Source organism: Pimephales promelas, chromosome 7 (genome assembly GCF_988280905.1).
Source record: "Pimephales promelas chromosome 7, fPimPro1.hap1.1, whole genome shotgun sequence".
In the NCBI taxonomy this organism is placed as follows: domain Eukaryota; kingdom Metazoa; phylum Chordata; class Actinopteri; order Cypriniformes; family Leuciscidae; genus Pimephales; species Pimephales promelas.
The window spans coordinates 29,333,598-29,348,906 of NC_142775.1; the positions used below are offsets into that span (position 1 = coordinate 29,333,598).

The 15,309-nt window shown below is 43.1% G+C and overlaps 1 protein-coding gene across 2 annotated transcripts in view; it reads right to left on the reverse strand.

Moving 5' to 3' along the window:
• Positions 1–8,200: 8,200 nt before the first annotated feature.
• The window catches only part of raph1a (Ras association (RalGDS/AF-6) and pleckstrin homology domains 1a), a 65,300-nt gene continuing 58,191 nt past the window's right edge, over positions 8,201–15,309 (reverse strand). For both annotated transcript variants that reach the window (XM_039683261.2, XM_039683260.2), the window contains 5 exons: positions 14,611–14,721; positions 13,159–13,257; positions 12,927–13,047; positions 12,637–12,776; positions 8,201–11,031 (listed from right to left, as the gene is read on the reverse strand). In XM_039683261.2, coding sequence (XP_039539195.2) covers positions 8,929–11,031; positions 12,637–12,776; positions 12,927–13,047; positions 13,159–13,257; positions 14,611–14,721 — 2,574 coding nt within the window. In that variant the 3' untranslated portion in view covers positions 8,201–8,928. The remainder of the gene's footprint in view (positions 11,032–12,636; positions 12,777–12,926; positions 13,048–13,158; positions 13,258–14,610; positions 14,722–15,309) is intronic.

A 15,309-nucleotide genomic window follows, 5' to 3' on the forward strand; every position in this document is an offset into this window, starting at 1 on the left:
ATACAGTTTATAAAGGGGTATGCTCTTTCTATAGGCCCTGGTTCAATAAAAATACAGTTTATAAAGGGGTGTGCTGTTTCGATAGGCCCTGGTTTAATAAAAATACAGTTTATAAAGGGGTATGCTGTTTCTATAGGCCCTGGTTTAATAAAAAAATACAGTTTATAAAGGGGTATGCTGTTTCTATAGACCCTGGTTCAATAAAAATACAGTTTATAAAGGGGTATGCTGTTTCGATAGGCCCTGGTTAAATAAAAATAGAGTTTATAAAGGGGTATGCTGTTTCTATAGGCCCTGGTTTAATAAAAATAGAGTTTATAAAGGGGTATGCTGTTTCTATAGGCCCTGGTTTAATAAAAATACAGTTTATAAAGGGGTATGCTGTTTCTATAGACCCTGGTTCAATAAAAATACAGTTTATAAAGGGGTATGCTGTTTCGATAGGCCCTGGTTAAATAAAAATAGAGTTTATAAAGGGGTATGCTGTTTCTATAGGCCCTGGTTTAATAAAAATAGAGTTTATAAAGGGGTATGCTGTTTCTATAGGCCCTGGTTTAATAAAAATACAGTTTATAAAGGGGTATGCTGTTTCTATAGGCCCTGGATCAATAAAAATACAGTTTATAAAAGGGGTATGCTGTTTCGATAGGCCCTGGTTTAATAAAAAATAGTTTATAAAGGGGTATTCTGTTTTGATAGGCCCTGGTTTAATAAAAATACAGTTTATAAAGGGGTATACTGTTTCGATAGGCCCTTTAATAAAAATACTGTTTATAAAGGGGTATGCTGTTTCGATAGGCCCTGGTTTAATAAAAATACAGTTTATAAAAGGGTATGCTGTTTCGATAGGCCCTGTTTAAAAAAAATATAAATATATATATAAAGGGGTATGCTGTTTCGATTGGCCCTGGTTTAATTAAAATACAGTTTATAAAGGGGTATGCTGTTTCGATAGGCCTTGGTTTAATAAAAATACAGTTTATAAAGGGGTATGCTGTTTCGATAGGCCTTGGTTTAATAAAAATACAGTTTATAAAGGGGTATGCTGTTTCGATAGGCCTTGGTTTAATAAAAATACAGTTTATAAAGGGGTATGCTGTTTCGATAGGCCCTTTAATAAAAATACAGTTTATAAAGGGGTATGCTGTTTCGATAGGCCCTGTTTAAAAAATATATATATAAAGGGGTATGCTGTTTCGATTGGCCCTGGTTTAATAAAAATACAGTTTATAAAGGGGTATGCTGTTTCGATAGGCCTTGGTTTAATAAAAATACAGTTTATAAAGGGGTATGCTGTTTCGATAGGCCCTGGTTTAATAAAAACACAGTTTATAAAGAGGTATGCTGTTTCGATAGGCCCTGTTTAAAAAAAATATGCAACCATGACCAGGAACGGGTCAAAGGAGAAACATGCAACTTGATGACCAACCGGTCTAAACCAACGACCAACAGGTCGGAACTAACTTATGAGTTTCTATTGCACCTTGCTCTTGAGCACTACTCCAAACTGGGACCTTAGAGCTGGCTTGAGCTGGTACCTGAGAGCTGGCTGGGACCTGAGAGCTGACTTGAGCTGGGACCTGAAAGCTGGCTTGAGCTGGCACCTGAGAGCTGGTTGGGGCTGGGACCCGAGAGCTGGTTGGGGCTGGGACCCGAGAGCTGGCTGGGGCTGGGACCTGAGAGCTGACTTGAGCTGGAACCTGAGAGCTGGTTGGGGCTGGGACCCGAGAGCTGGCTGGGCCTGGGACCTGAGAGCTGACTTGAGCTGGGACCTGAGAGCTGGCCGGAGCTGGGACCTGAGAGCTGGCCGGAGCTGGGACCTGAGAGCTGGCCGGAGCTGGGACCTGAGAGCTGACTTGAGCTGGGACCTGAGAGCTGGCCGAAGCTGGGACCTGAGAGCTGGCCGGGGCTGGGACCTGAGAGCTGACTTGAGCTGGGACCTGAGAGCTGGCCGGAGCTGGGACCTGAGAGCTGGCCGGAGCTGGGACCTAAGAGCTGGTCGGAGCTGGGACCTGAGAGCTGACTTGAGCTGGGACCTGAGAGCTGGCCGAAGCTGGGACCTGAGAGCTGGCCGGGGCTGGGACCTGAGAGCTGACTTGAGCTGGGACCTGAGAGCTGGCCGGAGCTGGGACCTGAGAGCTGGCCGGAGCTGGGACCTGAGAGCTGACTTGAGCTGGGACCTGAGAGCTGGCCGGAGCTGAGACCTGAGAGCTGGCTGGGGCTGGGACCTGAGAGCTGACTTGAGCTGGGACCTGAGAGCTGGCCGGAGCTGGGACCCGAGAGCTGGCTGGGGCTGGGACCCGAGAGCTGGCCGGAGCTGGGACCTGAGAGCTGACTTGAGCTGGGACCTGAGAGCTGGCCGGGGCTGGGACCTGAGAGCTGGCCGGAGCTGGGACCTGAGAGCTGACTTGAGCTGGGACCTGAGAGCTGGCCGGAGCTGAGACCTGAGAGCTGGCTGGGGCTGGGACCTGAGAGCTGACTTGAGCTGGGACCTGAGAGCTGGCCGGAGCTGGGACCCGAGAGCTGGCTGGGGCTGGGACCCGAGAGCTGGCTGGGGCTGGTAAACGAGAGCTGGCTGGGGCTGGGACACGAGAGCTGGCTGGGGCTGGGACCCGAGAGCTGGCTTGAGCTGGAACTTGACAGCTGACTTGAGCTGGGACCTGAGAGCTGACTTGAGCTGGGACCTGAGAGCTGACTTGAGCTGGGACCTGAAAGCTGGTTGGGGCAGGGACCTGAGAGCTGGCTTGAGCTGGGACCCGGTAGCTGGTTGGGGCTTGGACCTGAAAGCTGGTTGGGGCTGGGACCCGAGAGTTGGCTTGAGCTGGGACCCGAGAGCTGGCACTACTTTTTTTTTTATAAGGTTTCAGGTGACTGATATTATATTTTGTTTTAAGACAGACACCCTGTGGTGTTTGTAAAGTCACTGTCTTTCCTGAAATCTCCTTAATTGTGTAGGTTCCAGTGTAGTCTGCTTCCATTCTCCCGCCTTTCCTGCTTCTCTTTCTCATGTTCAGTAAGAGTACTTCATCTCCCTCTTTAAACTCCACATTTCTGTACTTTTTCTGAACTCTTTTTGCAAATGCCTCGGCCATTTTTTTTTGTGACCGTGCAATATTCTCCTTGACCTTTTCTCTTGTTTATAAAGGGGTATGCTGTTTCGATAGGCCCTGGTTAAATAAAAATAGAGTTTATAAAGGGGTATGCTGTTTCTATAGGCCCTGGTTTAATAAAAATAGAGTTTATAAAGGGGTATGCTGTTTCTATAGGCCCTGGTTTAATAAAAATACAGTTTATAAAGGGGTATGCTGTTTCTATAGGCCCTGGATCAATAAAAATACAGTTTATAAAAGGGGTATGCTGTTTCGATAGGCCCTGGTTTAATAAAAAATAGTTTATAAAGGGGTATTCTGTTTTGATAGGCCCTGGTTTAATAAAAATACAGTTTATAAAGGGGTATACTGTTTCGATAGGCCCTTTAATAAAAATACTGTTTATAAAGGGGTATGCTGTTTCGATAGGCCCTGGTTTAATAAAAATACAGTTTATAAAAGGGTATGCTGTTTCGATAGGCCCTGTTTAAAAAAAATATAAATATATATATAAAGGGGTATGCTGTTTCGATTGGCCCTGGTTTAATTAAAATACAGTTTATAAAGGGGTATGCTGTTTCGATAGGCCTTGGTTTAATAAAAATACAGTTTATAAAGGGGTATGCTGTTTCGATAGGCCTTGGTTTAATAAAAATACAGTTTATAAAGGGGTATGCTGTTTCGATAGGCCTTGGTTTAATAAAAATACAGTTTATAAAGGGGTATGCTGTTTCGATAGGCCCTTTAATAAAAATACAGTTTATAAAGGGGTATGCTGTTTCGATAGGCCCTGTTTAAAAAATATATATATAAAGGGGTATGCTGTTTCGATTGGCCCTGGTTTAATAAAAATACAGTTTATAAAGGGGTATGCTGTTTCGATAGGCCTTGGTTTAATAAAAATACAGTTTATAAAGGGGTATGCTGTTTCGATAGGCCCTGGTTTAATAAAAACACAGTTTATAAAGAGGTATGCTGTTTCGATAGGCCCTGTTTAAAAAAAATATGCAACCATGACCAGGAACGGGTCAAAGGAGAAACATGCAACTTGATGACCAACCGGTCTAAACCAACGACCAACAGGTCGGAACTAACTTATGAGTTTCTATTGCACCTTGCTCTTGAGCACTACTCCAAACTGGGACCTTAGAGCTGGCTTGAGCTGGTACCTGAGAGCTGGCTGGGACCTGAGAGCTGACTTGAGCTGGGACCTGAAAGCTGGCTTGAGCTGGCACCTGAGAGCTGGTTGGGGCTGGGACCCGAGAGCTGGTTGGGGCTGGGACCCGAGAGCTGGCTGGGGCTGGGACCTGAGAGCTGACTTGAGCTGGAACCTGAGAGCTGGTTGGGGCTGGGACCCGAGAGCTGGCTGGGCCTGGGACCTGAGAGCTGACTTGAGCTGGGACCTGAGAGCTGGCCGGAGCTGGGACCTGAGAGCTGGCCGGAGCTGGGACCTGAGAGCTGGCCGGAGCTGGGACCTGAGAGCTGGCCGGAGCTGGGACCTGAGAGCTGACTTGAGCTGGGACCTGAGAGCTGGCCGAAGCTGGGACCTGAGAGCTGGCCGGGGCTGGGACCTGAGAGCTGACTTGAGCTGGGACCTGAGAGCTGGCCGGAGCTGGGACCTGAGAGCTGGCCGGAGCTGGGACCTAAGAGCTGGTCGGAGCTGGGACCTGAGAGCTGACTTGAGCTGGGACCTGAGAGCTGGCCGAAGCTGGGACCTGAGAGCTGGCCGGGGCTGGGACCTGAGAGCTGACTTGAGCTGGGACCTGAGAGCTGGCCGGAGCTGGGACCTGAGAGCTGGCCGGAGCTGGGACCTGAGAGCTGACTTGAGCTGGGACCTGAGAGCTGGCCGGAGCTGAGACCTGAGAGCTGGCTGGGGCTGGGACCTGAGAGCTGACTTGAGCTGGGACCTGAGAGCTGGCCGGAGCTGGGACCCGAGAGCTGGCTGGGGCTGGGACCCGAGAGCTGGCCGGAGCTGGGACCTGAGAGCTGACTTGAGCTGGGACCTGAGAGCTGGCCGGGGCTGGGACCTGAGAGCTGGCCGGAGCTGGGACCTGAGAGCTGGCTGGGGCTGGGACCTGAGAGCTGACTTGAGCTGGGACCTGAGAGCTGGCCGGAGCTGGGACCCGAGAGCTGGCTGGGGCTGGGACCCGAGAGCTGGCTGGGGCTGGTAAACGAGAGCTGGCTGGGGCTGGGACACGAGAGCTGGCTGGGGCTGGGACCCGAGAGCTGGCTTGAGCTGGAACTTGACAGCTGACTTGAGCTGGGACCTGAGAGCTGACTTGAGCTGGGACCTGAGAGCTGACTTGAGCTGGGACCTGAAAGCTGGTTGGGGCAGGGACCTGAGAGCTGGCTTGAGCTGGGACCCGGTAGCTGGTTGGGGCTTGGACCTGAAAGCTGGTTGGGGCTGGGACCCGAGAGTTGGCTTGAGCTGGGACCCGAGAGCTGGCACTACTTTTTTTTTTATAAGGTTTCAGGTGACTGATATTATATTTTGTTTTAAGACAGACACCCTGTGGTGTTTGTAAAGTCACTGTCTTTCCTGAAATCTCCTTAATTGTGTAGGTTCCAGTGTAGTCTGCTTCCATTCTCCCGCCTTTCCTGCTTCTCTTTCTCATGTTCAGTAAGAGTACTTCATCTCCCTCTTTAAACTCCACATTTCTGTACTTTTTCTGAACTCTTTTTGCAAATGCCTCGGCCATTTTTTTTTGTGACCGTGCAATATTCTCCTTGACCTTTTCTCTTGTGCTCTCCTGCATTCTCTGACTGTTCCTGAGAAATTCGGAAACACAAAAAGAAATACTCTAAGGGACCATTTACACCTGGCCACTTCATGCGTTTTCTGTGATCAGATAGCTATCCGATCGTGAAAAGATCAGGTGTAAATGCCCCCCGAAACGCATTTGAGATGGATTTGAATGCGATCGCTCAAACCACATTGGGAGGTGGCTGGATGCTGGATGCTGACATTGGATGCTGCGGCCGGTGGGCCGCCGGCTCAAAGTTGCAAGTGTGTTTTTTTTTTTTTTACCACTCACAGGCAACAGGAGGGTACAGGGCGAATGCCCAACATTCAACCCAAAAATAGTCATATAACCATTGCAATAACTCCGAAGCTATTCAGTTAAGGTAAAAAAAAAAAAAAGAAAAAAACTACATAGTGCTGCTTTAAGAGAAACACTATCGCTACCTTGCTGTCACCGGTAAATGCCGCTTCACTCGATTTGTGTTGTGGCCATTAGGGATTTAATAATAATAAATGTTACTTGAGTAGCAGCAATTCAGCGTTTTATTGATTTCTGAAGGATCATGTGACACTGAAGACTGGAGTAATGTGGAAAATTCAATTTTGCCATCACAAAATAAATTACAATTTAATTTAAATAGAAATAATTATTTTAAATTGTAATAATATTTTGCATGTCAGTAACGTTTTTACTAAATTTTAAGGATTTTTAACGTAATCAACAAACAGATTGCTTTAGTGAATGTTGAAGGTGTGTCATTTTACTTTCATTAAACAGGACAGATTTTGTTAAGATAGACCATTGACGAATTAGCCATCTGATGATCAGAAACCACTGAAGTTTCACATATTAACCTACCGCCCTCTAGTGGTTATATAATTAGTCAACAAAGCCATAGTGTGCTAACCATGGTGCTAACCCGTAAAATCGTCAGTTCACAGAAAAATCTGTCATATTCACTCACATGTCATTCCAAACCTATATGACTTTCATCCTTCTGCGGAACATAAAATATATTTTGAGGAATGTTACTAAATAAATAGTTTGGATTCTCATTGAATTCCATTGTATTTGTTGCCCATGCAATGGAAGTCAATGGGAACTATCCCTTTAACACACATTATTTTGCCATTTACTCGTAAAGTAAAAAAAAATGTAAAGAAGAATATGGTCACACATTTTTCCTTGCACACTCAACAGCTGTAGTGACTATCAAGCTCCAACGTTCATTTGGAACCGATTTGTAATTGGCTAATTATTTATTAATTTATTGTAGATAAATAATATCTGACAAGGCATATCAACTTTGTTAAAAATGTAGCCCTGTTTGAGTTTGTCATTTCTGACAAATGTAATATTTTATTGTATTTTGCGTGCCATGTATTTTATTCATAAATTTAAAGCGCGGATTTATGACTAAATCAATTTAAGTAGTTAGTTGCTGTCAAACAGGAACATTCCTTTAACTCACAAAAACTTGTGTAACACTCTTTTTGTGCATTCACAAAAATGTATATTTGTACATTTTAAAATCGTATGCATGTATTATAAAAAGTTTGACCATAGAGGACTATCATTGTAAAAAATAGGATTTACCATAATAAGCTTTTAATTGTAAGATAAAGAACCATCAAAAGAACAAGAAGTTGGACAACATTCTGTGTGATTTACACATTTATATTGTTCATTTTAAATGTAACAGACATTAACTTCCCCATTTTTTTTAACTAAAGGTTCCTGACTTTAAGAAACAGCATTAGCTCTGTACTCATACCTGTAAAGTGATCTGTTACAACTTCCTTCAGACTTTCAAAACCAAAGGGTTTTTTAGTAGATGCAAAACCAACAGGTACACATTTTTTCAAGTTTGCTAGATGGATGAGAATGAGAGTAGGCACACAGTGATTTTTTTTTTTTTTTGCATTGAAAGTCAAGCAAACTTGACATGCCACCTTTTATTGTAAATAAACATTAACGTAGGCTACGATCCTAAAACCCAACAAAGTGTGCAATCTTACGCAACCATACAAAAGGAAGCATGCATGCAAGATTGATGTCAGTACATTTTAACATTGCCGTGACATGAGAGAAAGATGTTTCAGATATGCGACACATTATTACAGCACTGTGTGTAGACAGAGGTCAAAATAAGGAGAACGACATCATTTCCTACTGTGTGTTTCACACATGCAGAGCTAACGCACATTGATAAAGTCAGGAACTGCAGCTGTATGTACAGATAGATAGCAATGTAACCAATATAAACAGACAGCACATCCGATTCCAGACACAGACCAGTTACTCAAGAGGTAACAGGCTCGTTTTCATCCTCGTCTAACATTTGGACGTCTTCATGAAAAGTAAGGGTCCACAGCGACACAACATAACATATTTATCAATAACAATGATAGTTGTTTTTTTTTTTTCTTTCTTTTGACATCTTAGTGGAAGGTTCAAAACCATTTAAATTAAACATGGAAAGATTGGTAGAATACTTCATTTAGAATGTATGCTACACCAATGCAATTCCCACATCGGGATTCGCACATCTAATGACAAGCAAGGGTGGAATTATGGTACCAGGCCCTCACTATTTTTTTCTGAGAGTGGATCAACCAAATCACTCAGACAAAATGCGCGCACGCACACACACAAGCATCGGTTCAACAACCCTGATTTTCTATTCACGTTTAACGTTTACAGTCAAGGGTTTCAAAACTAAATTTTAAAATAAGAATATATTTCAGGTATTAAATAATTTCATATAAAAAAGTACAAGTTCCCTCCCACCCCAGAGTTCCACATATATACTTTATCATACATATACATTATCCCCTTTCCTCACCGCAGTGTCCATGCAGTACCTATAATAACGTCAGTCTCTTTTTCTCAGAATTTTTGTATATCTGCTACACTTAATAGCAAAGCGACACAAACACGCAGAGAAGCTTATGTTATAGATGGTTTGGCTTTTTCATATTGTGGTTATAATCTGGGGTTTAAATGAGTATTATTTTAATGCAGACGTTTCAGACGTTGAAGATAAACAGAGTGAAAAAGGAGAGTAGCATATCCGTACTCAGCATATGTCCCAACTACCAATCGCTTGTCAGTTTAGTGTTTTGGTCCCGTTTGGGTGGAGCCGGCGGAGGACCCCGCCGTAATGTTGCATAGCCTGAGATGTTGGCGCTCATGTATCCGCCTTTTTTCTGCTGGCCCAGCAGCAGCTCTGGAGGAGGGGGCGGAAGGGCCATATCGTCCATGGTGGCTACTGGCTCCAGCTTGGCTGAGATTCGTGAGGAGGTGAGGGAGCCATGTCGAGTCATGGACTTCCTTTTGAGAGTTCTGTTGAGGTCTTCCAGGAAGTTGGGCTGGATGGACAAATTGGCCTTGGGTGAAGTTGGTGGGATCTGAGAGTTAAAAGAGGACAGAGGCATCTGTTGAGGAGGTGGAGAAAGGAGAAGTGGTTCGGGTGGGCCACTGCTGCGGCGGTGCATAGTCAGAGGCATTGCTTTCTTCAAGGAGCTCTGTTTCCATGAAGATGTGGAGGAGTTTTGGGGTTGAGGGTTCACCACGGCCACTTTGGGAGCCCCAGTGTGCAGTTCTGACGGCAGAGGTGGAGGAGGCAGGAGTTCCGAGTCTGGCGGCGGAGGGGGAAATTCACACTCCGCAGGAGGAGAGGGGAAGTCTAAGCTGGACTGGAGATATTGACCTTGCTTCCCCTGGAGAGCCAGAGGCAGATTAGCCAAGTTGATCTTGCCTGGTTTTTGTGGTGCCCGTGCTATTGCAGAAGAGTCCTTGGAAGGTGATCCTGTCGTAGAGGATGGAGTTGAAAAGGAACTGGGTGGGGCTTGACTAGTTTGAGCAAACAGGCTGACCAGATCCTCCACTTTCTTGGACTCCTGGTACTCAACAGAAGAGGAGGCCTTCACGCTGGAGTTGCGCTGTGGGGTTGGAGGGGGCTTCTTCCCTCCTGACCCAGTAGAAGAATTTGATGATGTTGATGGGGACTTCTTGATTGGTGATCCTGCCTTGCCAGAAGGCTGAGGGGCAGGAGGTGGGCTTGGAGCAGGAGGTGGAGGGAATTCAAGGGTACTCTCTGGTGGAGGTGGAGGAAATTCAGGAGATTGTGGTTGAGCCTGTCCTCCTGGCTGCCATTTTGGTTTGGTTTTTACCACAGGAGGAGATATGGGACATTTGGATCCATCAAGAGTGTCAGGGAATTGGTTTACAATCTGCTTTACAAGCGATTGGGTAGGAGAGATGGGGGCAGATACAGATGAAGCTTTGGAAGAAAGGCTATATTGCTTGGGAAGGGTTGGTGGAGGTTGATTGGGACTGTGACCACTCGACAAGCTCTGCTGTTTCCTAATGGTAGCCGGAGGAGTTGGAGACAGAGAAGGTGGCAAAGGGGAAATGGGGGACATGCCATGGCCAGGTTTTGGAGCCGTTTGGGGTGGAAACACACCAGTGAAGGTTTTAGGTGGGGCAAGTGGACCTGACTGCTGAGGCGGTGGAGAAAAACACACTGGAGGAGGTGGTGGAGGCTCTTCATCTTGCTGGACAGATGAGAAGTCATAGGCCATGTTAGGGAACTTCTGAGCTAAGAACTGCTGGAGCCCATTGGTGGTGAGGGGAGGTGGGTATTTTAACTGTTCTGGGGGTGGTGGTGGAGGCAAGTAGCCATTACTGTGTGAGTGAGATGGTGGTGGCAGCTGATCTTCCTCTGGAGGTGGAGGGGGAACGTAGAGAGGGGCGTGCTTTAACACTGCCATGGCTGACCCTGGCACTGGCATCTCTGGAGGAGGTGGTGGTGGTGGGGGTGGAGGAGGACTGCCGGCAGTTTCTGCCAAATTATTCATACCAGGTTTGAGACACTGTGGGGGTGGCATAGGGGGAATAGGTTGCTGCTGTACTACCAATAAGGGGGTCTGTTTGTAATTATTTTGAGCCTGAGAGATGTTTTGCAGCCTAGCAAGGGTGCTGTATTTAGTAAACTTAATCGGGGTAGAGTGGTATGTGGGGTTGGGGAGCGGGGGAGGTGGTGGAGGCGGCGGTGGTGGAGACGGGGGTGAGGAAGGAGACACTGGGGACACACCGCTGTAGCTGCTACGAGACTGGATAGACTGGTGTAGTTGAGGAAGTTGTAGAGGGTAAGAGGCTCTAGCAGGGTGTGTTGGTGGGCCGTCCATTCTCATCTGTGGATATGACAAAAACCATTAAATTAGAACAGTATGAATGAGGTTTTTTGACATTGATTTGAAATTTTAGAATGATACGTAGCTATTAGTAGTGTGCAATAAGATATTCAACAGACAGTGCAATTAAAAGAATGAAATGACATGAAATGTTACAGGAAATGTTATAAAGTCTTATTGGAGGAACCAACAACTGTTAGTATTGAGATCTGCTCTTTCAAACTCAGACTCTTTTGTCCTTCCAAAATCGGTTCATTGAGATGTAGAGTTTAATCTAAAAACCACCAATTATGACAACAGTAATTCAGTGTGTGCATCACAAAACAGGAGTTTATCCTGTTTCATGTTGTGCTTACCTTCTCAGAGAATATCTCCCATTGATAACACACATCAAACCAAAACACTCCAACCATTAAGTAACAGGTTATTCAAAATACAACACCAGTGCATTGTCCGTTAAGAGTTAACACAAACTATTACAACAGGTGTCTCACACCAGTCCCCAATTACCCAACATTCACAAAAACAACTAAGATGAACCACCCGCCACACACATCATATCAGTAGTTAGTCGCTTTAGAGGGTCACATGTGAGGATTATATAAAATATAAAGGGCTAGAGTGTGAGGTTTTACCACACTCCTAACCTCAATCCCCACCACTGTATAGCCTTTCCAGACTTGACATTCTCATCCTGGGTAGATAAACAGAGAGGGAACCAATTAAGTAATATAAATGGGCACAGTGTGACATGAGTTCGATGTCCCACTATCACACAAAGGGTCTTTATTGTGACTCAGATTGTCCTTGCCCTCTGAGTAATTAAATTTGACACTTGAAAGTAGCTGACAATATGATGTCAGTCAGGTAACACTTTACAATAAGGTTCATTAGTTAACATTAGTTAACTACATTAGTTAACATGTACCAAGAATGAACAACACTTCTTCAGCATTTATTAATCTTAGTAAATATTAATTCCAACATTTACTAATACATTATTAAAATCAAAGGTTGTATTAGTTAGCATTAGTTAATGCACTGTGAACTAACATGAACACACAATGAACAGCTGTATTTATATTAACTAACATTAACAAAGATTAATAAACACTGTAACTAATGCATTGCTCATTGTTATTTCATGTTAGTTAATGCATTTACTAATGTTAACTAATGAACCTTATTGTAAAGTGTTACCTGATGTCATATCCAAATTTAACTAATTCCACTGACATCATTTTAATTAAATCTGAGTAAATTGGGACTCTAATTAAAACACTGACACCATCAAACCTCCTTGTTTTATTTTTGCTTGGTGTATGCGTTTGTTCTTTCAGGTTTTTATTGTTCCCATATATTTATAAAGAACAGACTTCGCATCGTTCCTAACAATGCCATTCAGCCGAATAGCACATCGACTGAATTCACAATCCAGTGATGCACAATGGCCTCTTGTACCTTATAGCTTACATGACGCATAATATTGCAAAGATTTTTTTTTTTCAAATGGATTAGGATAGAACAATGACATCATGATGAAGAAACAGAAGTGGAATGAAGCAGAGCAAGTAAAGATTTAAAATAAAGTTCTTCAATGGTCACCTTGGGTTCATCTGCCTGATTGCCTCTCTTCCAGGCCTCAGAGAAGATGGAGCTGACCACACTCTGAGAGCGCACATGACCAGAGGATGTAGTCTCCGACACGCCACTGTCTGATTGGCTAGAGTGGTTGGACTGAGATTCTGTAGGCATGAAAGAATAAATGAATCAGAAGTTGAGTAAAACAGGTAAACATAGAAACTTGATAATCTGCGTAATATACATTACACAAGCCTGTTAAATATGAAGTACTGCCTCATATCTCACGTTACCTGTATTTCTGCTGAACTCACCTGGTAGACTGGAGGAGCTGGAACCAGACTTCATACTGGAGCTGGACAGGGAGGACCAATCATGAGCAGCCTCTGTGCGTCTCATAGCTTCCTGATAGTTCAGATAAAGCTGCTTCCCATACTGCATTATAAATCACATAGATTCAGCCACACAACTAGCATTAAACACACATTATACATACATATTACATTATACATCAAGCAGGGTAATGTCATTATAACAAGATATTACCTTGGCAATGCGTATTCCGTTGACCCACTGATGCAGTGTTCTGACATCGTCACAGCACAGATACTTGATGTACTGTGATTTCTTCTGAATCTGAGGGTGCTGTGTGAGGAAATCAGAGAAATTCAATTGTATCATTTTTTTGGAAAGCATATAGCAATATTGTCATATTGTCAATATTGTGTCATATATCAGTTATATACACACATTTTCTATTCTGTCAGTGGCTGAATGATGCTGTGCCATATTTTGAATGCAATTTTACACGCTGGTATATTATTGTGGTATCAACCATTTTGGATAAACCTATCTCTAAATATAAGTAAAAACAACAAAAATGGTATATGGTCATTCGGCAAACAAACTCTTCTTGTCTAATAGGCAGGTCTATGGTAAACCCTGCATGCTGTACTCTAAAATCTGGCCACATGAGACTAAGGTCAGACAAGTTATTATAGTGGATAAATGTTTCATTGAAAGAAGTCACTGACCAGAAACTGTTTATGTTTTTATGTATTTATGTTTGTCTCACTTCTGATTTCCCTCTGAGGGTGTCTGCACAAACTGAAAAAATATGTTGTGAATTGTAAATTGCAATGCAGACCGAGATCTGTCTTTTACAGATCCCAGCACTTTAAATGTTTTTATACTTTAACCATATTTTTTTTTTTACCACTTTCACTACTTGTAAATGACTCTTAGTCATTTAAGTAAATGCATTTTCAAGAACACATGGCTTTAAAACATCCTCTTACTTTCCAAGAACAAAACAACATCTGATAATAGACCATTAGGGTATTTACAGCAATGATGTTTTGCCTACCTGGTGACAAAAAAAATGATAGTTCTGCAGTAGCAATCTATAAAAGCCATGGAATAAAAGAATAAAAAAGGTAATCTCACAATTCCGACTTATATTTTTTAGCCACAATTCCGAGTTTATATCTCACAATTCTGAGAATAAAAAAAAAAAAAAATCTTAATTGTGAGATGTAATATTGTGAGATAATATGTATAATATGTTATCCATGTAAAATGTTATAGATTTAAATATTATTTTATGCTGTAACTCTAGGGCTAATGCATTAGTTCCCCAAACAGCAGCATACAGTATGTGAATATTATGTAGACCTACAGTATTGTTAAAATCGTATTCATACTTTAATAGTAGACTAATCATCGTTGATTTCATCATTCCAGTTGGTGGCTAGCAACCATAAACTTCTGTGTTTAGTTTCAAAGAGCATTTTTGATTCTTGGATTCTGATGTCCAAAGGTACAAGACACTTTTTTTCTCTTATTCTTTGGATTTTGCCCCTTTCCTACAATTGTTACCACTGTTTTTTTCTGCCAACACAAGTGAAAGTAACTGTAACATCCACTCCCAAATGGTCTATGAGGAATGAAAACTTTCATGCTTTTTGGCAATATACAAGGATGATTGCTGTAACTCACCTTCAGGACCATGCAGTAGTCAGAGGGGGCTTTATACTTGCTGCGGTAGTCCTGACCCAAGTAAATATTAACATGATCCAGCTGCAGGAAGCAAACCAGGTCTCTTGAGGCCTACAGGTGACACCGGAAAACAGGCAAAAAAAAAACAACAAAAAAAAAATTGCATGTTAGAACAAAGGATTTTTAGGGTAAATTAACTTGTAGTAGGGGATGCAGGTAATAGCCCTACTACAATCTATGTATTGTTCTCATTCAAATGCTTGAATCTTATTCTCTAAAATATTATAAGAATGATTCATTATTTATTTTATAATTATTTTAAAAGCATGCCACAGAGTTAACCTGCTGTCTAATTCACTCCTTTGTTTATACTGTGCCAATTAAAATTTGCTTTTAAAATAGAAAATGACCTTTTAGGACCAATTGACCTTCACTGTTAAATCCACTAGGGGGAGCACTACATTTGCAGAAAGTTACATTGAATTAGTGCATAAAACTAGGAAAAATGGGTTGAATTGCATGAAAAATGCAGTCCTGGACTCCTGAATATTGTTTTTGTGAAGCACTGAGATTCTGTACTTAGTCTTTTGAAGATGTGTTAAGCATCAGAGTTAAGTATGAAACAGGATGCATATGTTAGTGATGCAGATGGGCAGCAGCTGTCAAACCCAGAGTGATGACCTGAGGATGTACAGCAGC